General features: G+C 36.9%; 2 protein-coding genes and 1 long non-coding RNA gene across 3 annotated transcripts; 1 reads left to right on the top strand and 2 right to left on the bottom strand.

Annotated features, from left to right (window-relative positions):
• Nucleotides 1-5,571: 5,571 nt before the first annotated feature.
• On the top strand, nucleotides 5,572-8,330 carry LOC121806373 (gamma-glutamyl peptidase 5-like). Its single transcript, XM_042206386.1, has 4 exons — nucleotides 5,572-5,959; nucleotides 7,547-7,696; nucleotides 7,770-7,937; nucleotides 8,060-8,330. The coding sequence occupies exons 1-4, from the start codon at nucleotides 5,651-5,653 to the stop codon at nucleotides 8,159-8,161; spliced, it is 729 nt and encodes a 242-aa protein (XP_042062320.1). The 5' UTR covers nucleotides 5,572-5,650; the 3' UTR covers nucleotides 8,162-8,330.
• Nucleotides 8,331-16,555: 8,225 nt separating this feature from the next.
• On the bottom strand, nucleotides 16,556-22,038 carry LOC121806377. The gene is made up of 2 exons (XR_006051665.1): nucleotides 20,150-22,038; nucleotides 16,556-20,071 (listed from the first exon to the last, which is right to left on the bottom strand). It is a non-coding gene; the product is annotated as an uncharacterized LOC121806377 (long non-coding RNA).
• Nucleotides 22,039-22,401: 363 nt separating this feature from the next.
• LOC121809435 (oligopeptide transporter 4-like) lies at nucleotides 22,402-27,033 on the bottom strand. Its single transcript, XM_042210056.1, has 6 exons — nucleotides 26,364-27,033; nucleotides 25,972-26,069; nucleotides 23,858-24,421; nucleotides 23,504-23,756; nucleotides 23,253-23,435; nucleotides 22,402-23,135 (listed from the first exon to the last, which is right to left on the bottom strand). The coding sequence occupies exons 1-6, from the start codon at nucleotides 26,853-26,855 to the stop codon at nucleotides 22,521-22,523; spliced, it is 2,205 nt and encodes a 734-aa protein (XP_042065990.1). The 5' UTR covers nucleotides 26,856-27,033; the 3' UTR covers nucleotides 22,402-22,520.
• Nucleotides 27,034-27,639: the final 606 nt, after the last annotated feature.

Here is a 27,639-nt window from a genome sequence, read left to right as displayed (position 1 = left end):
AACAATAGAGAAATATAACAAAATCATACAGAGACATAGGCTATATCAATTTCTATGGGCCCTAGACGACAGATACGATACCATAAAGAGGGAGATCTTAAACAAAGAGCCGGTACCCACAGTAAGAAACGCATATGCAATGGTTAGGCGTGAATCAGCCAATGAACGGGTTCTCAAACCCACAGGAGACTCACAAGAAACAGGAATCGGTGCCGGATTAGCAGCAGTCGACCGGAGCAGACCACCGCCGCCGCCCAAATTCCACCAAAACACAGACAAGAGCAGATTAACATGCAACCACTGTGGAGGGAAGAAACATACCGCTGAAACATGCTTCCATCTCCACGGATTTCCCGATTGGTGGGAAGACATGAAGAAGTCTCGACAAAATCGTAATCGCGTCGGTGGAAATAGAGCGACGGCGGCCGCAGCAGTTGGCGACCGAGCTACCAACACCGGCAACACGGCGGGCAGCATAGGCAAGCCAACTCAACCAGGGAACGGTCGCGGTCTGTCAACCAGCGACGGAGACAACGAGAGCAAGGCTACTGCATCCGTCGCGGTCGCCCGGACATGGTCAGAAGGTAATCAAATCCCCGACGGCCCCATCTCATCACCGATCAGAGACAAATCGGAAATGGAACCGAAAAATCGTAAGGATGGAGGAAGAATGAAACCAGCAGCTAGGGTTCATAAGGAGGCGGCGAATTTTAGCACGATGGGGGGGTGTTTTAATTCCAACTTTCCTAAAATCAAAAACCCCCCCCATTTTTTTCCTATATCCGGACCCTCCCCCCCTCACTCCTCTAAATCCCGTTTTCAACCCCATTTCCAGAACCCCATCCAAAACTACCCCAAAACTTTCACTATCTCTAGAAAATACCACCGAACTTCCATAAAATACCAAAATCAGCCCAATATTTCTAAACAACTGCAAATCAGCCCCAACATTTTTCAAAACTCCGAAATTACCCCAAACAAATCACACGATCTTCGTTTTCAGCCTACTATACCGTGCCAAAACTCTTTTAAAGCCTTAGCCTTTACTTCATCCACCACTGTTGCAAAGAAAGATAGCCAATGGATCTTTGATTGTGGTGCTACCGATACAATCTCTTTTGATCCAACAGATTTCATCCACATATCTAAGCCTACCAAAGCCTATGTCCAAACTGCAGGAGGGGATTTAGCTCGAGTAGAGGGGGCGGGTACCATTGATATTTCTCCAACTCTCCGGCTCTCTAACTGCCTCCTCGTTCCGACTTTCTCAAATAAGCTTTTATCCGTCAGTCATGTGACAAAGGAACTAAATTGCAAGTTACTGATGCAACCTCGTTTTTGTATATTACAGGATACCAAGACGGGGACGATAGTTGGGCGTGGCACTGAACGAAGTGGACTGTACAATGTGGACGAGATAGCTCAACAAAGTACGGCATTACTGACTCATGGATCAACTACAAGGAAGACTTGGCTTTTACATCGTCGGTTAGGACATCCTTCTATAGGATACATGAAAATGTTGTTTCCTAAGATTACATCATCGTCATTCTTTTAAGCTTAATAATACTCGTGTGTCTACCCCTTTTTCTTTAGTTCACTCGGATGTGTGGGGTCCTGCCCCAATCCATGGGGGACAGGGCTTCCGATATTTTCTCTTGTTTATTGATGATTTTTCTCGTATGACTTGGGTATATTTCTTAAGAAATAAATCGGAGGTATTCGACAAATTCACCCAGTTTTACAGTATGGTCCAGACTCAGTATAAACAAAATATCCAGGTCCTAAGGTCTGATAATGGGGGGGAATACATAAATGCAAACATGAAAGCTTTCTTTGTTGACAAAGGCCTTATTCACCAAACTTCTTGTGCTTATACGCCTGAACAGAATGGGGTAGCAGAACGGAAAAATAGGTACATCCTAGAAATCACCAGAGCTCTCCTCATCGAATCTAAAATACCCACACATTTTTGGCCGGAAGCTATAGCCACATCGGTTTATCTCATGAACCGGCTCCCAACAGGTATCCTCAATTTCAAAACTCCCATAGATACTTTTATCAACCATGAAGCCATCTCACTCTTGAACCAAAAGTCTTTGGTTGTACGGTTTTCGTCCACATTCCCAAACATGACCGTACCAAATTCTCTCCTTGTGCCGTTAAATGTGTCTTCCTAGGATATGGGGTTAATCAGAAAGGGTACCGATGTTATGACCCCGTGACTAAACACATGTACACAACCATGAACTGTGACTTTGTGGAAACCGAATACTACTACAGCCAACCTAGCGGTCAGGGGGAGAATCAAACACATAGTCCAGATAGTGACCCACTAAGTTGGCTGTATATCCCAACAGAATCAACCACCCAGCAACCCGAATCTACCCAAGGGGGAGACGAGTCAAGGGAAGGACCCAAACCTGTCACAGAAGAAATTGTTGAAGAGAATCATACCAACGAACTATCACAGTCCACTAGTCAGTCCATGGATGTCGAGGAGACCGCCCAACCATCAACCTCGTCTGAAAATCCTAAGGTAAACGATTCTGAAGCCAACACAGTTCCATTGGAAATCACTAACATTGACAGGATAAGTCGGGAAGAAGACACCGGGAGTGGAAACGACAATAACAAGCAGTATGAACTACCTTTCAGAAGTACAAGAGGAATTCCTCCCAAGAGATATTCTCCAGACTGGAAAGGGAGAAAAACAAGATATTCCGTGGCAAACATCTCTCAAGGACACCTCACAGAAATGGCCCGTGCATTCGAGGTAGCCCTATATGAAGAAGAAGAAATTCCTCAGTCGTTCCAAGAAGCAGTCAAACACAAACATTGGAGGGAAGCTATGAAGAAGGAGGTTGATGCTCTAATCAAGAACGGAACATGGGAAAAGTGTAGTCTTCCAGAGGAAAAAAAACCAGTCGGATGTAGGTGGGTTTTCACCATCAAAAGACGTGCAGATGGATCAATCGAGAGATACAAGGCGCGATTGGTGGCTAAAGGATACACTCAAGTTTATGGGATTGACTACGATGAAACTTTCTCCCCAGTTGCCAAGCTTGACACCATCCGGGCATTATTGTCAGTTGCAGCTTGTAAGGATTGGTCACTACATCAGTTGGATGTAACTAATGCTTTTCTCCATGGAGAATTGGAAAAGGACAAGGAAGTATATATGACAGTTCCACCAGGATTTGATGGCGAGTTTGGTCCTGGACAGGTGTGCAGACTGAAGAAAACCTTATACGGCCTAAAACAATCCCCGAGGATATGGTTTGGAAGGTTTTGCCAAGCCATGATCAAACATGGATTTAAACAAAGCCTTTCTGATCATACACTCTTCACGAAAAGGAGAGGGGATAGGGTTACATGCCTTATCATCTATGTTGACGATATGATTATCACAGGAGATGATACAGAAGAAATCAATAACCTCAAGACCAATCTTTTCAAGGAATTTGACATGAAAGATCTTGGCCCCCTGAAGTACTTCTTGGGAATAGAAGTATTGAGATCAAGGCATGGAATATTTCTAAGACAGAGAAAATATGTTCTCAATCTATTGGCAGAAACAGGCCTTTTAGACTGCAAGCCAGCCGACACACCAATGGTACCAAACCATGGGCTTAAAATTGTTGAAGGAGCTGAGCCTGCAGATCGAGAGAAATATCAACGGTTGGTTGGAAAATTGCTTTATCTCTCACATACCAGACCAGACATTGCTTATGCAGTTGGAGTTATTAGTCAGTTCATGCACCGACCACAAGAAGAACATATGAATGCAGCCTTGCGAATTGTCAGGTATCTCAAGGGAACATCAAACTTTGGAATATTCTTAAAAAGAGGGAAGGATCTCGAAGTGGATGGCTATACAGATGCCGATTGGGCAAGTAATCCAGTCGACAGAAAATCAACTGGCGGATACTTCACATTTATTGGAGGCAACCTGGTCACATGGAGAAGTAAGAAGCAAAAAGTCGTTGCTTTATCAAGTGCTGAAGCAGAGTTCCGAGGAATTAAAAGTGGGCTCATGGAGATTATGTGGCTAAGAAGGTTGCTTACTGAGATCGGTTTTTCCCCAAACCGTAAGAGTAGGCTATTCTGTGACAATAAAGCAGCAATCAGCATATCAGAAAATCCAGTACAACATGACAGAACCAAGCATGTCGAGGTTGATCGCCACTTCATAAAAGAAAAACTGGAAGGAGGAATTATAGAGTTCCCTTTTATTCCATCAGAAGAACAATTGGCTGATATTCTAACTAAGGCAGTCAATCCAAAGAGTTTTAGAGAAATTCTGTCCAAGTTGAACATCGGAGATACCGTCGCTCAACTTGAGGGGGAGTGTCAAATGAAGAGACAAAACGGCTAGTTAGCCGTATTGCAAGTACCAACTACTTGGTATTTGTTATTACATTTAATAGGGAGGATTTACCTAGACAAATAATAAATTAGGGGGAGTCCCTAAGAGTTGTAATATCTCTATATAAGAGAATGTTCTACATCAAATAAAACATAACAGAAAATTACAAAACACTTGTCTTCTCTTTTATCTCTAGCCACCATGAATCTTCTTCTACTTATCGCCTCTCTCGATTACCATCTTTAAGACTTACCCCATTGCTATTTTAAGTTAAGAATTACAATAAAAATTTATTTTTATTTTTAGAAAACAATTGGAACTATATTTCTTATTTAATTCAACTAATCCTATAAATGACAAAATGTTAAAGTGGTTATGGTATATCAAGGTGGCAATCCAATTTGGTATATCCTATTAATAAGTACGGATTACATTTTTGACACATGGATACATTAAATATCACATATACACATACAAAATCTTAAATTGAAATTATGGAAAGTATGACAAATTTATTGGCAGTCAGATATACATACAGAATCTGTAAGTGAATAATAAAAAAAATAATCATAACATATAAGGTAGCATATCATTCCTCTTACTTTAGGTATTTAAAATTTGATTGGATTGTTTATCTAAATATAATTAAGGAGATTTGATATTGTCTATAATCTATACCCAAAATAATTTAGAACTGAAATGGTTGTTCTTAATTAACCCAGTCGTATATGTAACTTAATAATTATCTATATTCACCGAATCATATCCCAAAACACATTTTAGTATTATATAGCTACTACAGTGGAAATTAAATAATCCTGTTATATATTAGTACTACTATAGATTTCGAGAAATTACACCAAGAAAATGTCAACTCTATTTATGATTAATTAGCAGCTGCAATTATTAGGCCGCGCCATTAACTAGCTCATACAAATGTAGCAAATCGTGATTATTCTGATAGGATTTCCGACCTATTGGAGCACCTACTAAAACAAGTAGACTTTGTGCAATTCAGGATTAGTGAAATATAGCTATTTCAAGAAAGTCGTTTACAAATCTCAAAAAAAATTTCTTTCTAATATCCAAATTGTACGACGAATTAAAACGAGGATATATAAGTAATTTTAAAAAAGATCTGCTAAAACTTGTGCTATAAATAAGTGGAATTGAAACGAGTATGATGAACAAGCAAACCCATTTCCATATTCTTTCCCAAATCTGGTTCTTCATCCTCCTCCTCCCTTTCTCTCTCTACAACCAAATCTACAGAGAGAGGGAATGGGAGGCCAGAAATTCGGCATCCTCCTGTGCGCCGATGACTCCGAATACGTGAAGAAACTCTACGGCGGATACTACGGCGTGTTCGTGAGGATGCTGAAGGAGGAGGGCGAGAGCTGGGACCTTTTCAGGGTGTCGAGGGGCGATTTCCCTGCCGACGATCAGATCGCCGATTACGACGGCTTCGTCATCAGCGGCAGCTGCAGTGACGCCTACGCCGACGACCTCTGGATCTGCAACCTCCTCATTCTGCTCGACAAGCTTCGCGCCATGAATAAGAAGCTTCTCGGCATTTGCTTCGGTCATCAGGTAATTTCTTCATTTTCTTCAGTATCTTTCATTTTATTTCACTTTTTTTAAATAAAATCTCCATGAATTAGGCGTGTAAAGTAGAACTACATTTGCTATAGATGTAAAATATTGTTAAAGTGGTTCCAAACGGCCATTTTTATGGTGTGGCACATGTCTTCACCAGCGTCTTATGTTTTTCTTCTTTTTTTCATTTCTATTTACGTGCTATAATTTGGGATCCACAACAATGAATTTTCATCTTTTATTACCATGGTTTTCAAAAGTTATTTCGTTATTATAATATTTATAATGCATATAAAAATGGTCTAGTAGAAAAGTTACATGGACTATGGCATTAATTATCTGAAAGCAATAGCTTATTAGACACTCCCATGTTTTCCGTTAATCTTCTGCATGAAAATGAAAATAAAAAGGATCGAAATATAGTAGAAAAAAGCTTATTCAAGTTGCCAAACTTTTTTGTTGCCTAAAATGTGGAAAAAGGGTTTGGATCTTTCTCTCTCTAAATCATCACTCGATTTTGGAGCAGGTATTTCAAAATTTACGATAAATAAGCAAAAAAACTCTATTAGAACTTGCATGTACACAATTGGACGTTTGCATATATCTCCCAATATTTCTATTTTATTGTGATCCAAGTTCATGCAGTACAACTGGATTTGATTGCGGCCACGCCACCTCCTATGTTTTCACGAGTATAATAACACCCATTAACGAAGCAACCAACTATAAGAAAATTAGTAAATTATAATTGTGTATGAGATCAAATTATGTTGTTTAAACTATAGCTTAGTCACCCAAGTTATTTACTACTATGAGTATATCTTATAGCGCCTGAATCTATTAGTTTAAAATGGTTATTCCAGTTTTTCCCTGTTCATTATAAATTTATTGCTTTGAGATTTTCGTCTATTGATAATTAAATTTGTGCGTGTGTCTGTGTTACTAGATTCTTTGGGAAGTAGTAACGATTTGCTGCAATCAATGTTATTAACACGTGCGAAGTGAGCAATATTTAGTATGGTTGGTAGGGAGGGGATCCCCTGCTGTGCACAGCAGGTGCGGTCCCCTCACTATTCACTTTTTTATTAATTTTTTTTTTATTATTAAACAAATGAATAGTGTATGTACACTGAGGGGACCGCACCTGCTGTGCACAGCAGGGGATCCCCTCCCATGGTTGGTAGCTGTAAACTTTTTTCAGTCCAATCTAGTGGATGAGAATAATTTGTCCTGTTAGCTAATGCCACTATATCATCCACGTCACTTTCTGCACTACTTAATGTTTTCCATAATGGGTTAAACCTAAGGCCACCAACAATTGTTCTAACACAAAATTGTTTTTTTTGGGACTCTTTATCATTCACTAGTTAGAAACAAGTTATAGTACCAACAAGGTTGATTTTCATTATATCATGTGATGTATTTTCAGTATCTTTTTCAAAAGATAAAGTCTTAAAATTCACGACAGGATGATCATAAGAAAATAAGGTGTCCCTTTTAATTAGTTAAGAAATCAAAATCTTAATTAAATTAATGTGGAGATGGTTTTGTGTGAGACATGGGTTTTTGATGTGTATTAAGATTCTGGGACGAGCTATTGGAGGAAAGGTTGGGAGAGCTAGAGGAGGATGGGACATTGGAATCACACAAGTGCAACTTTATCCATCAAAGATATTCACATCTCTCAATATGCCTACTTCACTTTCCATCCTTAAATTCCATAGGGATGAGGTTTGACTCCTTCAACTTAATTGGTTTTTATGTTCCGAATACTAATGGGTTGCTCCTAACTGAACTGAGTTAGGTGTTGACCCTCCCGCCGGAGGCAGAGGTGCTAGCATGGTCCGAGAGGACCGGGGTTGAGATGTTTCGGTATGGAGATCACATTATGGGCATCCAAGGCCATCCCGAATACACAAAGGCCATCCTCTTGAACCTTATTCACCGCCTCTCCAAATGCCAATTCATTGAGGTACAAATCCTATCAATCTTTCTTCTATTAAGATAAGGTATCATTTATATTTGTTTGATCTATCTATCTAAGACTTGAGTTTGCTAAATCGTGTTAATTTGTGTATGGTCTTATCGCGATAGGAGTCCATTGGAGAAGAGGGTAAGACGAGGATGGAGAAGAGCGAGCCCGATATGGACATATGGTGGAAAATGTGCACGAGCTTTCTGAAAGGGAGATTGTGATGGAGCAATAAAAATGAGACAAGGATGTAAAGTATTATAGATAAAGTCTTGAGCATGTTAGGAATATTCAGATGTTTGGTTATCGTTATTTGCTTCGATCATCGGGTATATATTTTTCAATTCATCATTTGTTCAGTGCCGAACCGATAGTGACTTCATTTCTGTTTCATTTCCTCAGTTATACAGTTTTTACTTCTTTTTTATTATAAAACCACAATGAATTAGGCGTGTAAAGTAAAACTACATTTGCCATAGATGTAAAATATTGTTAAAGTAGTTTCCAAACGGCCATTTTTTCGGTTTTATTTTAGACCTACTTTTTTTCATTTCTATTTACAATTTGGGCGTGCTAGATTTATCGATCCACTACTATGAATTTTCGTCTTTTACTTCCATGGTTTTCAAAAGTTATTTCGTTATTTATATTTATTCTGAATATAAAAATGGTCTAGTAGAAAAGTTTCATGCGTCCTATATATAAATACAAATAGAGAAATTGGTCCCTAAAACCATGAACTTTGCCTAAAATTTGGTATTTCCCATAAACTTTGAAATTGGTTTCTAATATCACAAACTTTGCATTTTATTTGGTATTTCTCACGGCATGTCTATTACTATATTTGACTAACTTACGAGACATTTTTATCATACTTGACACAATTAAATCAACGTGACTTTTTATTCTACATGTTATGAACTTAAAAAGTGATTTAAAATATCATAAAACGTATCACAATTGCCTACGTAAAATAAGATTTTGATGAATATATCTTATTCTAGTGAGTTTGAGAAATACCAAACAAAAGGCAAAGTTTGTGATATTATAGACCAATTTCAAAGTTCATTGGAAATACCAAATTTTAAGCAAAGTTCATGGTTTTAGAGACCAATATCCCATACAAATATAATACGTGTAAACCATTAATTATGGCATTATTTATCTGAAAGCAATAGCTTACTATAGACACTTCCATGTTTTCCGTTAATCTTCTGCATGAAAAAGAAAAGAGAAAATATAGTAGAGAAAAAAATAGACAAAGAAAATGTGGAAAAAAAGTTTTGAGTCTCATACTATAATTAATTAGTGTTGGGCACATGGAGAAGGAAACTCTATATCTTCCCTCTAATCATCACTTATTTTGGAGCAAGCATTTCAAAATTTACGATAAATAAGCAAAAATACAACAAACAACAAACAAACTCTATTAGAACTTGAATGTACACAAGTGGACGTTTGCATATATCTAGCCTCTATGTTTTATTGTTTTCCAAGTTCATGCAGTACAGCTGGATTTGTTTGCGGCCACGCCACCTCCTTTGTTTTTACAATTTGATAACACCCATTAACGAAGCAACCAAGACAAAATACTTTAAATGTTTATATTGTGATAAGAAAATATACTCCATATAAATGTTTATGACTTTTGCTTAGTCACTCATCCTATCTTATTGCGCTCGTATATACTCCCTCCGTCCAAGAGTAAATGTCCTAAGTTGACTTGATATGAGTTTTAAAAAATCTAGAAAGTGGGTAGAAAAAATTAGTTAGTAGAGTGTGAGTCCTACTTTTATATGTTAGTTTTAAAATAAAATGAAGTGGGGTGAGTTAGTGGAATGTAAAGTTTATTAATAAAAATAGTAAAAAGTAAATGAGATACTACTTAATTGTGGATGAACGAAAAAGGAAGCTTGAGATACTTAATCGTGGACGAAGGGAGTATATAATACTAGTGTGTGATTTTGTATATAAATGATATAATTATGTTTTGAATTTTGTGATGCAGTTTCTGCTGTAGATGCCGAAACGAGCTGAAATATTCTGTGTTAGACAGACTTGAAATTCGCACGGTGTTTGTAAATCGAGCTATGAAGTCATTCTGATATAATCTTGAGTGGCACAAGATTTTAGGAGGAATTATTAGGTGAAGTAAATAGTGAGAAAAAGTTAGTTGAATATTTTAATAAGAAGAGATGAGAGAGAGATTTATTTCCAAATATAGAAAGTGTTGAATGAGACAAACTAAAAATAAAAGATTGGCATCTTAAATTATACTGTGGGAATAATATTTTTTATATAAAAAATGAGTATATATAAATTTTAAATGTCAGATTAGAATCGAAAAATACTAATGAATTTAGAATAATCTTTCAAGGAGTTAAGGGGAAAAAGAGAAAGTAAAAGTTAATAATTTTTTCAGAGATATATGGTAATATTATTTCCAAGTATAAAGATTAAAAAGTGCAAATTCCAGCCTGAGTTTTAATTTGAAGTCCACACTAAAGTTAAATATGTTATGAAATTGTATTCAACCCACGAACACAGTATGTGCAGCGGCGATCCTATATATAAGAGCATGTGCAGGTGCAGCAGTGCTTTGCAGACGAGCACGACATCGAGGTGGAACAAGCGTGCTCGCCGCGGAGAGATTTGCTCGATGGAGCGGCATCACGTGCTCAGCCCACGTGGCGAGCTGTGGGCTGGGCGTGAGCGAGCTCCTCGAGTTCCCGTAAATGTACATGAGTCTTCATTCTTTCCACGTAGCTAGAGAGGAGCAGCTCCAGTGTTAAACCTTCAGATCAAATTACATCGGAGATGAAGAAATTTCTCAAGTAGAGAGAGATAGTAGGTTTTACAGTATCTATGGGGCTCCTCACATTCGCCCTTCTCGGCATCGATCGTCTTTAGCACTGATTTAGTTAGTATATTCAAATGCATACGCCTGCAATTCTTTAATTGAGTTCTTCAAATTGATCGACCTCAATTTCGCCTTCTATTTCTTGATTTTCCCTCGTATAATACGTACACATCACACATGCATGCACTGGCGGATCCAGGTGGGGTCGGGCGGGGTCGGCCGACCCCACCACCTGCCACGGAGTGCACCGGAAAGCTACTTTCTTCAGCCTCCGACCCTACGGCGTTCACGTCTCCGCCCCCACCTCACGTCCTCACGCTGTGTGAGATGATGAGGAGACTGATCAGAGAGAAAGGAAGGAAGTGAGGCAGCCGGATAGGTAGACTGTCGTCGAGAACGAAGGAGTTGGAGGGGAAGAGTCCTTCCGCGGTTTTTGTTTTCGAAGAGAAAGAGGAATGGTATTGGCGATGTCATTATTGTTTTCTCATCCCTATATTCACTCGTGAAATAGAATAAACCGGCATCAATAAATTTAACTAAGTTTAAAAGATTAAATATCTTAAATATGTTATCTAATTGTAAAATGGGCTTTGAAATATTTTCTTTATTTGAATTAATTCTTAGAAGTCCATTAAAAATATTTTCTCATCTTATCAATTAATGTTAAATAGTAGTAGTAGTAATATTTTTTTTACAGTATATCAAAATCAATTTATCTAAATTAACCACCTACTTATATAAAGTAAATATTTCTTAATTTCTTCTACTCTTAGTTTTATAATTTAAATTTTCAACCTTATTATTCATATTCAATTTTTTAAATCTTTAAAAATTTGGTATGTTACAGAAAAATTATGCTATGTGTATGTCATTTTTTTTGTCAAAATACGTAATATAACATAATTGTTCTCTCTTACTTTATTATTTATTTGCATCTTTGTTTTATCTAAGATCATATTTTATTCTTTCTTCAGTTAGCTCCATAAACGTCTTTTTCTTAAATTTTGTATCCAAAAGAAGAGTCTCGCTTATAACGGGACGAAGAAAGTGGAGTATGTTGTTTTAAGAATATCGATACTCGCATGAATTATTTATATTAAAAAATATATTTATAAAAATAATTAATTTAAACAATTATTTTAAATAAATATTTACTATCTTGTTCGACCCCACGATAATTTGTTCCTGGATCCGCCATTGCATGCATGTATAATCTATTTGCCTTTCTGAACATTTGATGCAGGCCTGCTATTACTCTGTGCTATCCCCTGTAAGTTCTGTCATTCCGCAATGTAGAATTGGGATCATTAGATGATTGTTAAGTGTTAGTGCTTAATTTCTTTTTTCAGGCTTGCTTCAATCCTGGCTGTTGAGACTGGTTCTGGATATCACATGAGGAAGATGGTCGAATATTGGACACTTTTCTCATTGTTTTCTCTCTTTGAAATTTCTTTTGTGAAAATCAATGAGTGTGAGTGTTGCCCTTATAGCTACTTCTTTTCTGTGGAAATTATTGTTAGTAGTAATTAGCATGTGTTTTTTTTTCTTGTTTGATTGCTTTCCTTCTATGCCATTTCTTTGGTGTATATGTGTCGATGATCCTGATAAAATAAGGTGATAATAGTATGTACAAGTTCCGTTTCATGTATGATTGATTTACGCGTCATTTCATTTGTTTTGGACAGGATACCTTTCTGGTCTGGCGTAAGACTTGCAGTAAGTTTGTTGTTAGTGATGCCTCAGTTCGAGGGTGCAGGCATTGCCTACCAAGGCCTTGTACGTTCATTTATTCACATGCTTGGAATTTTTAAGGAGGAGAGACTTCGTAAGAGAAAAGGATGTTTGAATGCAGTAGAGAAATACATCGAAGAAAATGAATCAGAAGCTCTGGAAAAGCTTGTTGTATCTCAGGTTAGCATTTGTTTCTACCCCTTTTCTACCGATCTCATTAATGAATGATCATTGCGGTGGTTACATCCTATTCAAGTCCTACAGTACCGTTGAGCAGCAAGAATGTTAGTATTACTTTGATCTGAACCTGCAGGTTCTCTGTAAATAGTCATTTGCTGCTTGTGCTTGGGTTCTGGATGTAACATATGCCGTTTCTAATGTTATACAGATGACACCACCAGAAGCAAGAGTGCAAAATACAGACCCTGAGACTCCTCTCCTCAATAAATCTGAGCAAGAAGCAAGAATGGACACTGGCGTCGGTGAGTCCATGCTGAATGCTCATCTTCAAGGGAGCAAGCACAAGTCCAAGCCTGAGTTTAAAGGGAGAATGCCAACAAAAGAGCCAGAGAGTTCTCACCTCAATAAAGCTTGGCAAGAAGGGTTCTTTGATTTATGTAAAGTTACTACTAAGAATAAGTCAATGTGGAATGCTCATCTTCAAGGGAGTGAGCACAAGTCCAAGCTTGAGTCCCTTAAAGCAAGCTTGCTTGACGCTAAAAATACTGGACCCTTCTCGCGTTTGGTAACTTGTGAATCTCAATCAGCCAATTGTTTTTTATTTTGTAATTTTCTTTTGATTGAGTATCGAATTTAAAATTGCTGCTTTTGTTACTGGAATATATTTGAAAATATAGGAAACTGAAATGCAGTTCCTTATTTTCCTTTATGCGATTCAAAGCAGGAACATGCAATCCCTTTATTTTCCTTCAAGCACTTCAAAGCTATCACAGGCTTCTGTCAAGTTCTTTATGTTTAACTCCCTTCACAACCTCCCACCCTATGCCGATCTCACCAATAACTGTTCCTTTCAGTTGTTATGCTTGTTCAAACTACCGAGGAAAAATGTTGAGCAAGGTTATTTTTTTCATTTCTATCTGCAATGTCGGTGCAGCACATGGAACCAGTTTCTGAGGCTGAAGATATAATGCCCCCAAAAGAAACTGCAGAGAGGCGTCTAGAAACCCCCCTCAAGAAAGCTCAGCCAGAATGGACCGGTGATGTATGCAAGGTTACTACCGTGAAAGCAAGCTTGCTTGAAGCAAAAGATACAGGATCCTCATCTTTGGTAACTTGTGAATCACAACGCACCAATATATGTTGATTTTTCCTGCGTGCTTAAGTATTCTTTTTAACATTGCTGCTATTATATTTATGAAAATTTAAGAAATTACTGATATCTTAAATATAAGAAACTGAGCAGCAGTCCCTTATTGTGCCTTTATGCACTTCATGGCAGGCACAAGAAAATTCATCTTTACAGGCTGGTTTAACTTCTTAAACCACCTTTCACCTTTGCTGATTTTACTAATTACTCTTCCTTATTCGTTACATTTGTTCAAGTCCACTGAAAACAATTGAGCAAGGTTATTTTGTCATTTCTATCTGCAGCAGCAGGTGCAGCACATGCAGCCGGTTTCTGCTTTTGAGGAAGAAGATATAATGCCACCAAAAGAAATTGCAGAAAAGGGACTTCCAGAAACCCCTATCCTCGAGAAAGCTCAGCAAGAATGGACCAGTGATCGATGCAAGGCCACCAATGACAATGAGTCAATGTTGAGCAATCAAAAGTCCAAGCTTGAGAGAATCCTGGAAGCAAGCTTGTCTCTCGCAAAAGATACAGTATCTTCACCTTTGGTAGCGTATGAAACTCAACCCACCACCTATTTTGATTTTGTTTGCGCAAGTATTTATTTTAAAAATGATGCTTTTATTAGTTGTTATTTTTTAAAAGAAACCACTACGATCTTAAATCTGAGAAACTGAACAGCATTCCTTATTTTATCTTTAGGGGATTTTCACTTTTCATGATTGATTATATTCATAATTGATTGTATACATGAATACATGATTGAATATTTTTCTGCTTATTATACTAGGATTTCCCCAATCCTACTTGTTGGATGTTCCAAGGTTCTAATTCATCTTAGTAAATTCATATTTGATTTTAACTCGAAGGTCCATTTGGTGGTTAGAAATGACAACCATACCAATGTATACGAAAAATAGTCGTTTCACATTTGAGGCGATTACATAGATTTACCCTAATAAAATGATCATATGACAGCTTTAGTATTTTTTTTTTCTGAACTTCGATATATTTCCAAGTGTGAAGCCATGTCCTCTCATCCTGGATGATGGCAGCCACGTGTCATCGCTCCGTTTAATTGTATATTTTCCAGAGAAAAAGAACCACATACTCATGTACAGGACCAAATGAGAACTACGAGTTTTTATAATTTAGTTAGATTGCCATCCGCTCAGAAGGATTAAAAATGCTCTCCTTGAATATGTGATGTTCTTGAATAAAATTGGCAGTGTTTAAGTTGTGATGTTGGTGAGAAATTAATGACTGATAATTGAATATGTAAAAGCAATAGATTACATGTATAATTAACAGGTGCAGTGTTATTGTTTGGCAGTATGAAATCGGTGATAGAAAGATACACGAAGCTTAACGAGGAGAATTGAATATGTAAAAGCAATAGACTACACTCCATATATTATTAGTTCCCATGTTATTAATTATTTAATCCTCTCTTAATTCCCTGCCTTAATAGTATTTCTAATGGAAACAATATGGAAACAATTTTAGGGCATAATTAAGTATAAAGTTGTTGTCATGAATAACTCAGTGTTGCAGATTATATAATGATTCCTCTTAGTTTGTTACTTTGTTATATTACCTAAAACTAAAGAAAAAGCCTCTTCTCACTAGATCGCAACAAATTAAATAGTAACAAAACTTCTGCTAGAAAGTACTAGTATTTGGAGTTTAGGGTATTAGGCGTTTTAGCTGTAAATTAAAGAGGAATGTGACAAATGACCTCAATTGAATTTAAGAAATTTGGGTTTAGGGTTTTCATTTTTTGTAAGTTTGTAACAACTTACATGGCTTAGTTGGCGACACATGTGTGAATAGGAATGTGATCAAAATGACCAGAGTTGAATTTAAGATATTTGAGAGTGACCGAAATTAAATTTAAGAAAATTGAGAGTTGCACAATTTTTTTTAAAAAAATGATCATTATATTTTATATTATCCCGTGATCGCGGTGGCAGATCAAGTAACTTTACTGAACAGACTTGAATATGCTTATAAATAACAAGCAAATACATTGTTTTGACTCAAATATGTTTTAATGACTTGAATATTAAGTATATAAAATATAGTAGTAGTGGAGTATTTATCAATTTGATTTTTATAAATATATCAATATCAGTTGATATCTTAGTCAATACCATATTAGCTTCTAACTCGTATCAATACCATATTAGCTTCTAACTCGTATCAATACCATATTAGTTTCTCACTCAATACGAGTTTGCTGATTCAATTCCTAATTGCCGTGAGATATATATTCAAATGCCTTGACATACAAACCAGTTGAGCTAACTTTGCTGGATTCATATTCGATTGAAATGCTTGGAATGGAAACTTTCTATTAAAAAAATAAGAATACATAATTATATTACTCTCATTATTAGTCTCATTTCCACCATAAGCAAGACATTTCTTTTATGCATTCATTTTGAAAAAATGATATACTTTAACAATTAAAGTGGAGAGAATAATGTATAGAATAATAAGAGCGTCTTACCTACGGTGGGACGAGGGAGTATTTCTTATCGACTATGATGATGATTATGATAATTTCGCCCATTGAGTTTATCAAGGAACTAAAACTAACTGCCACTGGTTTTCTTTACCTTGACAGTACTACTGAATTAACTTACATACACCATAACTCAAGTAATTAGAAATAAACAGCTTAATCATGGAAATAACTTGCATTCATCATTTGAATTGGTGAAACTGAATGATAAAAATTTTGAACAAAGTTGTGCTAGTGCATATCATAGAAACAACTGTGCATATTACATGCAATCTCTTTTTCTCTCTCTGCAACATCTAAAAAAATGGATACAGAATTTTGGCACTTCAGTCGTCTTGTACTGGTTCGTGCTTGAAGCCAAATTCTAAGCAATCGATACTCTTACTATTTCAACTGAAAATCTTGGAAAGGTTGTCATAGAAGCCAAAATTATAGTAGTTCTGGATTTCTACTTATTTGCAAATTGGGCAACTTAAAGAGATCCAACAACAGATCAACTGCCTTCCTACGAACTTGCCAGTGGGAACACTCGCTATCCCATATTGAAGCTAACAAGAATTTTATCAGAATTACATAAGCAAGATATCTTAAGGGCATGAGGCTAACATCCCTCCACTAACCTATCTGGATCATCAAGTTCAGCCTTCTGATTCCTAGTGGTGCATAGCAAGATATCTTAACTGATTTACATTGGATGAAAGCTTATAAGAGCTTTGAACAAGAAAGCAAAGAAGATCATAGAATGAAGAGTATAGAACATAGTTAAAGATATGGTTATGACTTGATCTATGATTTAATATTGCAACAATAGGAGAACTCTTTGGCATTCAGCTACTATCACATAATGTTGCTTCAATAAGTTCAGTTTTAGCAGCATCTAAGCTTTGACATAGAAATGAACACTCTCAAAGAAGATAGAACACTTGTAGCTCTATTTTCCTAGCAGGGACTCGAAGCATAAAACCATAACCCAAGTTTTAGAGTAGAAGGATATCAATGTAGTCAGTTTTAAGCAAAGCAGCCAACTTGCCACATGATACAACAAGAATGTCTCTGAAAGATTAGTGATAGATTATCAAGGCTTAAGAGAAATTGAGATTCCCGTAACTTCAAAATAGTGCATCAAAATTTCGGTGTCCAGTATCTTCCCTTCAACATTCATCCCCCGAAATTCTTTATTCTTGCAGATTCAGTGGAAGTAAATTTTACAAAGATGAAGCTAAGGGTGATTCATTAAGTGTGTTGCTTAAGGAAGTAAGAGGTCAGGAGATCGACTCATCGAGATGAGAATTTTACGCCTAAAACAAAATTGGATGATGGAAATCAAAGTCCCAATTACTGACGAGTTGCAACCCACAGAAGACTAAGGTTTCAAAAGGCAGATACATTTTTCTGTAAAAAGATACACCCTCCGGTACACAAGAATCACTATATTGCCAACATTTTAGAATATTTAAGATTTCCCTTCCAGAAACCTAAGTCCTCGATCAAACATTGACACCTTTGTCAGATTTTCTAGGTACTTAACCACCTTAAATTCTTGAATTCTAAAAATGTCATAGCTACAGGATGTGAGAACTCCACAGATCATGCTCTTAAAATTAGTTTGAACTTTGAACAGCCAGATGGGAATTTCTCACTCCATATTATTTAGAACTCTAGTGCTACATGCTGTACAAGTACCCTTTGGGACAACTCACACAATTCCTTTTTACTAGGTTCTGCAGGATTTATATTGGATACATCAATCTTTCTTCTTCCAGATGTTCCTTTCTTCCCTCAGAAGAGCAACTGTCAATAATTTGGTTTTTTAAAAGGTTCCTTAACCAACTATTCCCTAGATATCAAGATCAAACATTACTTGAAGTTACTGTTATGATTCCATAAACGAAACCAAATTTAACAGAATTTATTCACAACGTGAACATGTATGCCCGTGCTTTAAATATTTATTACCACTCAGAACAATTTAAACATTTGGTAAACAGAAGGGAATAGCAGGGTATACCTTAGCTCAGACACATGATTGGACACCATATGCATAGTGAAAATGCTTCACCAACCGAAACCTGCTAGGTCCAGAACTCACTATATGAATTGAAAAACACAGCAATAGTTCCCAATACTTACTTAGGCAATGCATATGACTAAGCATTTTATGAGGATAGTGATACTTTCACATACACGAGACCTTTCAAGAGTTTTGGGTTCAACATAGCATTTGCGAATAATGCAGTCTATTATAGACCTGATATCAGCAGAATTATGGCCAATTAGACTAATCATCCATTTTGTCTTTATTGTAGTTTTGGCAAAGGGAAGCATCAAGCTTGGGGCAACAGCTGCAGTACTTGCAACAATGCCACAGGTGAATGCAAATTTGCATTTGACATGTTATACATAGTTGTTGACTAAATTTTATGTATATTGAAATCAATGATACCATAATGAACACGCCAAGGAGTATGATATTGACATAAGTTAGTTAGCTATAAATCTGACGAGTTTCTCTTTTCTGTGCGGGTAAGGTGATAATTGATTGCAATATGCAATGAGATAAGAGATACCAACAAAAGTCAAAAGTGATATTCTCACATTCCACATCACTCCCTACCTCCTCCAACAAGTGTCCTACTTGTAGATGAATTATGACCCCAAAAGTGTCTCATTAACAATTTATAGTTTAATATTATCCTCCCAGGTTATCAATGCCAACTGTTCATTTTTTTCAGTTTTCAAGGTAATAAGTCATATTCTTAAATTATTGCCTGAATATTAACCTCATGCTGACTTTTTAGCACAAAATTAAAAATATTACAAGTATAGTACTTATTTCTCTATGTTATTCACTTATTAAACTGAGTCACAAATTTTGGGTAATTTAAGAGAGTTTTCGTTGTTTCAGTATATTAAAAGAGTATTACAGGTTGTTTGTAGACGTATCACTAGTTGCTCTTATTCATGTTTCTCGAAGACACATCAGCGTAAGATGTAAGTTAAACTTTTGACTTGAGCTATTAAGTAAACAATGGACATAAGCAAAGGCTATATTTGTAATATTTTAAGTTTAGACAAAAAAGTTCCATGGGTTAAAAGTACAGACTATAATTTAAGAATATCAATGTAATAATTAGAGTTCTAAGAGAAAATTTGTCCATTTTCTTGGTGTGTTAAGAATATCAATGTAATAATTAGAGTTCTAAGTTCTAAGAGTTCTTCTTCTTCTTCTTCTTCTTCTTCTTCTTCTTCTTCTTCTTCTTCTTTTTGTTTGGAGAGGAGGTGTTGAGTAAAGTTAGAATTGTTTATGATAGTCAATCAAATACCAGATATACACAAATAGTCAATTCAAAGAACACATTGTAGACCACCTTAAAATGCTTAAAGGCTTCGAGGTTACTATTTCTTCTCATTATACTCAGTTATATTACTTGTCTTAGAAATTAAGGAACCAAATGCATATTTTCTCTACACATCAAGTAAAGAATAATGGAATTTCGAGAGTACGACCAAAAACATTCGAAGATTGTTGTGTAAGACAACATTGGCCAATGAGATTTAAGTTACCATCAGTTAGAGTAAAAATATGTTAAGAGTGAGATGAGAAATTAAGAATATACCACATGCCCTTTTCTGATAAGTACAGGCAGCTTTTAGGAGAAGAGCTTTCAGGATTGAGCATCAATGACCTCCAAAATCTGGAAAATCAGCTGGAGAAGAGTTTGAAAGGAGTGCGAATTAAGAAGGTAAACACCTTTTTCTGTTTGACATTTTAAACAGCTACTTACCTACAGATCTCCCGCAAACAAAAGGTCTGATATTTTTCCCTCATTTCTAAATGTTGTGCTTGATTGCTTACTGACCCTTTGTAGAGATTTTATTTAAAATTCCACAGTTGGGAGATTACTAATATCCAAATCAACTGGCACAACGATACATTCTCTAGATTCATGCCATGATACTCCTTTAATTTAGAAGTCAGAGCACAAATGGCAGCCAATTTGCAAATAAATATAATGGTTAAACTTTTTAAGTGCGTGAACATCAATTTGAGCCAATGATACTATTGAGCCAGATGAAAATAGAACATGACGATATTAGCAAACAAAAAGGACTGAAAATCATAAAAACTATATTCAAAAGTGACTAATAGGCTCCAAAGATGATATTGACCACATATGTAATCAGGATGACAACTTTCAACTGAATCATCTAGTGAATCATGATGTTGATCATGCGAAGAAAATCAAACAAAGGCAAGATTTTTTGAACATGTGTAGAGGAAGCAGATAAGAACTATGAAGGTATGCTCACACTATAAAAACATCAAAGTAATAGTATGAATACATAGTCCTAAAGTCCGTTACGAAAATCCAACAAGATGTGCTCTTCCTATTTCCAGAAAAACAAATAGAAGCATCTGTCAGCTCTTACATATGAGCTAAATAAAACTGGATCATTAGTATTTCTAGTTATCTCAATGGATCAATAAAACAATTTTTTCCTCAAAGGAATTGATCAATACAATAGTTAGTTCAAGAAGTGAAAGGCCACACAATGAAAACAAGTATCAAACTAGAAGTTAGACCATCATAACAATTACAAAAAAAAAAAGATACTCTTATCGGCTCCTAAAGAAGGATGAATAATACAAATCACATTTGCTTTCCTAATTGATACTAATATACATGATTGAGTAGTTATATTCATTGTTAGGATTTTTCCAGCTCCTGCCTCATTCAGTGGGATATTAATCGAGCAAGTTAGCTGCTCGATATCCCAAAGTTCCAAATCATCTTAGGCTAATCATCGTCAGTAAATGCCCCTCAAAGAAAAGGGGGAAGGGATGTACGTGAATTCTGCATTCAGTAAGCCGGAATATGCATCATGTTACAACAAAACTACGTGTATAGTTTCCAAAGCGCAATCGCACAGTTCCGATCGAATTTTTTAGGTCAAAGAGTATATGTTGATCCCTTCATATCCTCTCTCTTGTGCGATCAAAATTAAAATACTACCAAATTCTAATAATATACACATAACGCACACCTCTTAAATCCAATATTGTATATTATCATCTATTTTTCTCAGAACACTAACAACTTTACGCACGTAGACCAGACGGCACCATCAAAAACTAAGGCTTGGAGTTGGAAACATACATCCAAAACCTGAGGATGAAAGGACACAACAACACAGAGAAAAAAAAAGGTAGTATAACGATGATTCGTAAATTACCTTCTTATTCGAGATATTTTTTCAACCGGCGCGAGCAAAAGTGAAGTATTACAGTCGACGACGATGCGTAGAGTAGAAGGCACTCCTCCAAATTCCAATGGAAGAGATAGATTGAGGAAAATGGCGAGTAATTGTTTGCACTTTGCAGATTGTGTATGAAATGCTATAGGCTATAGCTGCTGCCAAATATGGAGAGAGAAGAAAATATGTAACGAGTACGTAGCAGGTTTGATTATTCCGCAGACGGGATTCGGTGCATCGGGAGTTGCTGTGGTGTTGATCTCTACAAAACAACGGCATTATTTTAGTGTTAATGACTTAATAATTTAATAACTTCAATCATTCTTTTATGACTTAAACTTTGTCTTATTCTTAAACAATAACTCGAAGATATTATCTCTGCTATCAAACCCATAAGTGAACCAAGATAAAGCCTTATTTTCAGTTCATTCTTAATCTTGAATTGTTTATGATACAGTATATGGAAGGAATATTATCGCTCCCTTGTAAAATTGAACCTATGTCTTTTTACAGTAGACCAACTATTTTTTGTACACGAACATGTCCATGATGAAAACGACGAGCACGAAAAGTAACATTAATTTTATTTTTGTGCAAGTGCAATACCAAATGTTTATATTTTGAGTTGAATTTTATAAAATGTTGTGGGAATTTGCAACTGTAGCCAAATGACATTAAAAAGATGCACTATATATCTTGAAAATTCAAGAGTGACTATAAAAGCTGCTTGTTGGATTCAAACTTGAATTTTTGGTTAGTTCAATATGGACGGACTCCTGTGTATGTATAAGTTCTTTTCTAGCATGTTTGTACCTTTTATTCAACATCTTAAAATTTCCAAATAGTTACAGAAATCATCCTTGACATATCTATTAGTGGAAAACATTTAACACAACAGTTTCAGTAGAGTGGACAACCAGCAACTTGTATGCCTTTAGCAGTAGGGCAAGTAGCCAAGCTGCAGTGTTCGCCACTCGTGCCCCACCAATCTATTCCTCTTTCCTCTATCCCCAACGTAAAATAGAGCGCCACCGCCATGAAAGCCACTCCCGCATCTAGAGCCGCCGAAACAATGTAGTTATACCTTTGCCACCACCTCTTCCGGTAGCGGAAGACAAAGTAGTTGAAGATCGTACCAAAGATGATCCAGGCATTGTAGTTTAACGGCGTTGCTGGTGGCATCATACCCGTTGCCCCTAGAAGGACAGGCAGGTTGATTAGAGGTATCCAAGATTGCCTTGGAAAGGCCTTGTGGAAGAGCCAAACAATGACAGGACCTATTGCACCTCCAAGGAAAAACCAGTTCATTGAACTGTAATCTCCAAGACTTCCGAAGATCCTTTTGGGCCCTACTAGCCCCCAGATGACCGATGCATCGAAGAAGACTCTGTCTCCGGGGCATGTCCATGGACTGTCTGGTGGAAGGAGGTCATCTTGGCATATGTTTTTGATAGACGTAAGCAGCCACCACGCCACAGAGATGTTGATTGTTCCAGCTATAACCGTTCCCACGGACTGATCGATGCAACATCAATGAGAATAGTCATGCCTCAAGTATACAATTGTGTATCAAACATAACAATAGCTCTATTTTTATTGGAGTATTCCATAAATGGAAGAATGCCTATCTACCTGAACTATAAACATTGATCTGGGAGGGATCTTCATGTAGTGGCCGAGCTTGAAATCACTAAGGAAAGAGACAGCCTGTGCCATGCTCATATAACCATACACTTTGAAGCACACATTTGCAATTGGTCTTCCTGGGTAGACTATACCCATAACATACTCTGTGATTATATTCAACCCCGGAGTCTGAAAATACAACGTTTTTTTACATATGCCATGATCAACATTAGAGAGGAATGGCATTACTCAGTTACCTGGTTTGTGGTGGCTGTGATGATACTGATTGGAAGCGTGAAAACAAAAGCAATGATGCAGGCGAAGACCAACGCCCACCATGGCATCTGAACTTGGTCATTCAAGAAGATTGAGAGCATCAGAGAAGCAGTAAATGTCACAGCTAGTAATATATAGAACCACCAGGAAGGTATGTCCGCGTATTTGCGCATGAGCCTTGTATGAATGTCCTCCTTTTTTGTGTATGAAGCTCGAAATCTTTCACATATTTCCCTGCGGTTTACAAAATTTACAAGCTATGTTAAGTTAATCATCAGGTTTGGGATGTCGAACAAATTCCAAAAAAAGAAGAAAGCAGCATAGAAGTGTAGTACCTTCCATAGAAGCAAGCCACATGAGTCAGAGTAGAGGCAATAGTTGCAAAACCAAAGCCATAGGTGAGGGAAAAGAACATGCTGAGATGTATCCTGCCCTGCTGTTGGTATCTTTCGATGTCCAACTCAAACTTGTCATTTACAATTGCAGATATGTTATATTTCTGACCTTGAGCTGTGAACAGGTGAGAGGAGAAAATTGGAAACTTCCTAGCACCATACAAGTTGAATCCCCAGTAGGCTATTGGAAGCACTATGTAGATGATAAGTGCATAACCAGCAAAGACATTCATTATGGCAAAGAAGGGAGACACAAGTGGGCTGCCCAAGAAGGATGCTATGGCGGTCCAATCCAATGTTATGGCTCCGAGGCCAAGCCCTCTCATGCCTGACCCGATCTGTTGCGCTGTGACTGACTTGGAGAATGCCCAACACATCCATGAAATGCTTGTCAGAGTTGGGAAGAGGTAGCCGGGGAATAGGTACCAAGAGAAGCTGCATATCATCACGATTAGGAAAAACTTGGCCCTCGACGTACGTTCCTCGTCCTTTTCATGCAAAGCCCTGCCAATGTTTGGTGCAAGAGTGTGTTCAGTTTAGGTAGTGTTAATTCAATATGGCATTGCCTTGTTGCATTCTTTGCATGAGTGAGATTATTTAGCATAGTGAATATATAGCATGAATTGTGTGTTATAAAATAAAAAGATGTTATGTGGAGTCATTGACTAGAACAAGCAAGGTATCTATTTTTCTAAGATGGTATCAGAGCAGGACTCATGCTCCAACGGAGTGTGCTACTCTTTTGGGTTTTGCACGGAACATATTCCCATCTAGTTACCGGTCGTCATCAGTGACAAAGCCGCACATTTCCGGTTATAGTTAATTCAATAATAATATTTAAAAGTAATTAAACATATTTATAACTACGGCAAAAGAAGCTTTCATGGACAAGGAGTTCATTTGGTACTAAGAAGTTAACTGTTAGTCTGTAACCTAGTGATGAAGTAAAAGATTCCATGAGAACTGAATCTAGACAAGGTTTGATTGCTGAGGAATCTTGGTGATACATTTATGATCAAGGGTTGAAGTAACTGTAATTTGTTAGTGAGCTGTGATTCCTGTGACACAAATGCCAAGATTCAGCACGTGAGGCTCATTACAAGTATCTACAGCTGGCTGTAAATTCTATTTCCAAATTGACCTTTCAACATACATTAATAAATCACACTACTTTTGATTTCTCTCACTCTTGTAAACACGCTCAGTGGTGGTAATCATCAATTGGTAGATCAAATATCTCTTGCAAGATTATGCAATAGTGTTCCCAACTAAATCTATTACTTAATGGGAAAAGTTAGATGTAACTTAATTGGTGGGGAAGTGCACCTACAAATTAGAATCTGATTAAGTCAAATGAGTGATAAAAAATGGAAAATGTTAGCCACTAACTTTAAATCTTTTTCCTTTAAATAATATGCACTAGGAAAATAAAAATCTTCTTTTCAGCCTTGAGGGCGAAATGGCAAATATAATAAGAGAATGAAATGAGATAAGGACTACTATAATCTATAGTTCAATAAATAATAAGCAGGCTTGACCTCTGGATATAATTGTTATGCTTAGTGTCTGATTAGGGTTATAAAACGCCAGCTCAGTAGTGTGAAAAAAACGTTTTGATTTGAGTAATAACACAACAAAAATAAAATAAACTAACTCAAATTAATAAAATAATTGCTTTGTGATCACTTGGTTACATGATTATATATCACTCCAAAATTTGCTTAATTATGGAGTGTAATCATTCTTTAATCTGTTAGTACTACAAAACTCCAAAAACTGATCTCACAAAAATTATTAGTAGTATTAATTTTGTGTGTCGTGATGTATGCATTTTGACATGATTCTAAAAAACTGAATCCTAATGTATTTGTTTTTTCCTATTCTTTTGCATTTTATTCATGCAACCCTCCAATTTATGATACACCATATCAATCGATCTAAACATGAAACCAAATAACCCAAACCATCCGATCATACTTAATCTTATCAATCTTATCCATCGAACCGAACGCATGGTAAATAGATAATGTGAAATCAGGAGAAATTGGTGTTACCGAAAGAGTGAGACTTGGACTAGAGTCCCGGGCCACCACATGTGGGCCGGCTCGATCACATACTTCCTCAAAAGCCCGGCCCACCCGTATCCCAGCACCTGCATTAATCATTTTTCCTCTTTTCAGAATTACCATACTTTTTACCACTAATGCCCAAACAAAAATGTATACTTTTAAAAATAAACAATTCAACTTTTTCAACCAAGAGAGACAAAAAAGACAGCGACGAAAGAGAGGGAGAGATTTGCATCAGTGTCGTGTCCTTTTCTCCAATTAGCATTCCAATGACTTAGGTCAGAAAATTCATCAATATCAACTATGTAATAACTATCAACAATTTCCCCATCAAAATCTAATCATAATTAACAATTAAAGGTATGGATATAATAAACCTGAGTGGTGATGATGAGGAGCCAACCAGCCAAGAAGGAGATATTTCGGCCATAAAAGGCCTTAACAATGGTGACAATCCCAACAGCATAAGCGGAGCCATTCCCGAAGGCGCTGCCGGCATTAGCGAATATGGAGATGAGGACGTGCTCCTTCATGTTAAAGGGGCCCGGGTTGAGAGAGAAGCGGCGGGGGCCGAAGCCGGGGATGCGGAAGGCGGCCTTGGGCAGCGCGGCCGCCAAGAAATGGCCGATGGGGAGGGTGGCGACTTGGACGGTGATCTGAGTTATGACGAGAGGCTCGGTGCGGTAGGCGAAGAACTGGTTGAGGAAAGAGAGCATCGCGCACGAGAGAAGCCCAAGGAACCACATCCGGAAAGTCCACACCGGTAGGCTCGGGTCGTCCTTGTTCGTCACGGTGAGCCGCACCTCTTCGATCGGGGACTCCTCTTCTTCGTCCACCACGGCTGCGGCGGCGGGCTCCAGAGTTCCCATGATGTGGACGGAGGAGAGTGTGTTAATGTAGGTGGATATGTGGAGATAGTGTGGGATTTTGGATTCAATTTGCCTAGCTAGCTATATGATTTTTATGGGGTGGGGTTGGCTTGTCTTTATAAGATTCAATAATTCATATGCTGGTCACTGCTCAGAGTTAGGAATATTTTTATATTGTATACTATACTTGGTATTGAATATCATTCAATACACTTGGAAAAATAAATAAAGGAGGTGTGAATGGGGGTTGTTATCCAACTCTCAAGTTTTTTGCGTATATGTGTGAGTAGGACAGACAGCACTTAAAATAAAATTATACTAGTATTTTATAAAAGTATTTAGATTATTAATATCGAAATTAAGTGATAGTGATATAGGGTTTTTTTATACTTACAATTTAGATATTGAAAGGGAAAATTTGAAAATTTTGGATACTGAAAGGGAAAAATCTCGCCTAAGCTATTTCCAAGCTCCATTTCAGTTCGGATGTGTGTTTAATTTATAATGTTTTATTAAGTTGAGTTGGGATATTATTAATGGAAGTAGAAATTAAATTATATATATATGATAAGCGATTGTGTAGGTACTGGTAAATAGCGAAATACGTAGGAGATAGAGTGAGGATTCTATGGAATAAAAATAGAATCTTTGGCGTGTGATTGTTTACTTTATTATTGTTTGTGCACATAGTATTATGTAAGTAGTACTATAGTGCAAAATGGTGATAAATAAAATGTAGGGTATGGTGTGGAGGGAAATGGGGATACGAGGGATATGACTGACA

The sequence above is a fragment of the Salvia splendens genome, chromosome 6 (assembly GCF_004379255.2).
Source record: "Salvia splendens isolate huo1 chromosome 6, SspV2, whole genome shotgun sequence".
Taxonomy (NCBI): domain Eukaryota; kingdom Viridiplantae; phylum Streptophyta; class Magnoliopsida; order Lamiales; family Lamiaceae; genus Salvia; species Salvia splendens.
The sequence above is the reverse complement of the archived record's forward strand: the minus strand, read 5'-3'. Positions and strand labels throughout refer to the sequence as shown.

What these genes read in the sequence shown, in the direction of transcription:
- LOC121806373 (XM_042206386.1), top strand. Translation starts at nt 5,651, where the DNA reads ATGGGAGGCCAGAAATTCGGCATCCTCCTGTGCGCCGATGACTCCGAA. An exon ending in TTAAATTCCATAGGGATGAG is followed by an intron (nt 7,697 to 7,769) that starts GTTTGACTCCTT and finishes GAACTGAGTTAG; the next exon opens with GTGTTGACCCTCCCGCCGGA. An exon ending in CCAAATGCCAATTCATTGAG is followed by an intron (nt 7,938 to 8,059) that starts GTACAAATCCTA and finishes TTATCGCGATAG; the next exon opens with GAGTCCATTGGAGAAGAGGG.
- LOC121809435 (XM_042210056.1), bottom strand. Translation starts at nt 26,855, where the DNA reads ATGGGAACTCTGGAGCCCGCCGCCGCAGCCGTGGTGGACGAAGAAGAG. An exon ending in GTCCAAGTCTCACTCTTTCG is followed by an intron (nt 24,422 to 25,971) that starts GTAACACCAATT and finishes AAACATTGGCAG; the next exon opens with GGCTTTGCATGAAAAGGACG. An exon ending in GATCAATGTTTATAGTTCAG is followed by an intron (nt 23,136 to 23,252) that starts GTAGATAGGCAT and finishes TGCATCGATCAG; the next exon opens with TCCGTGGGAACGGTTATAGC.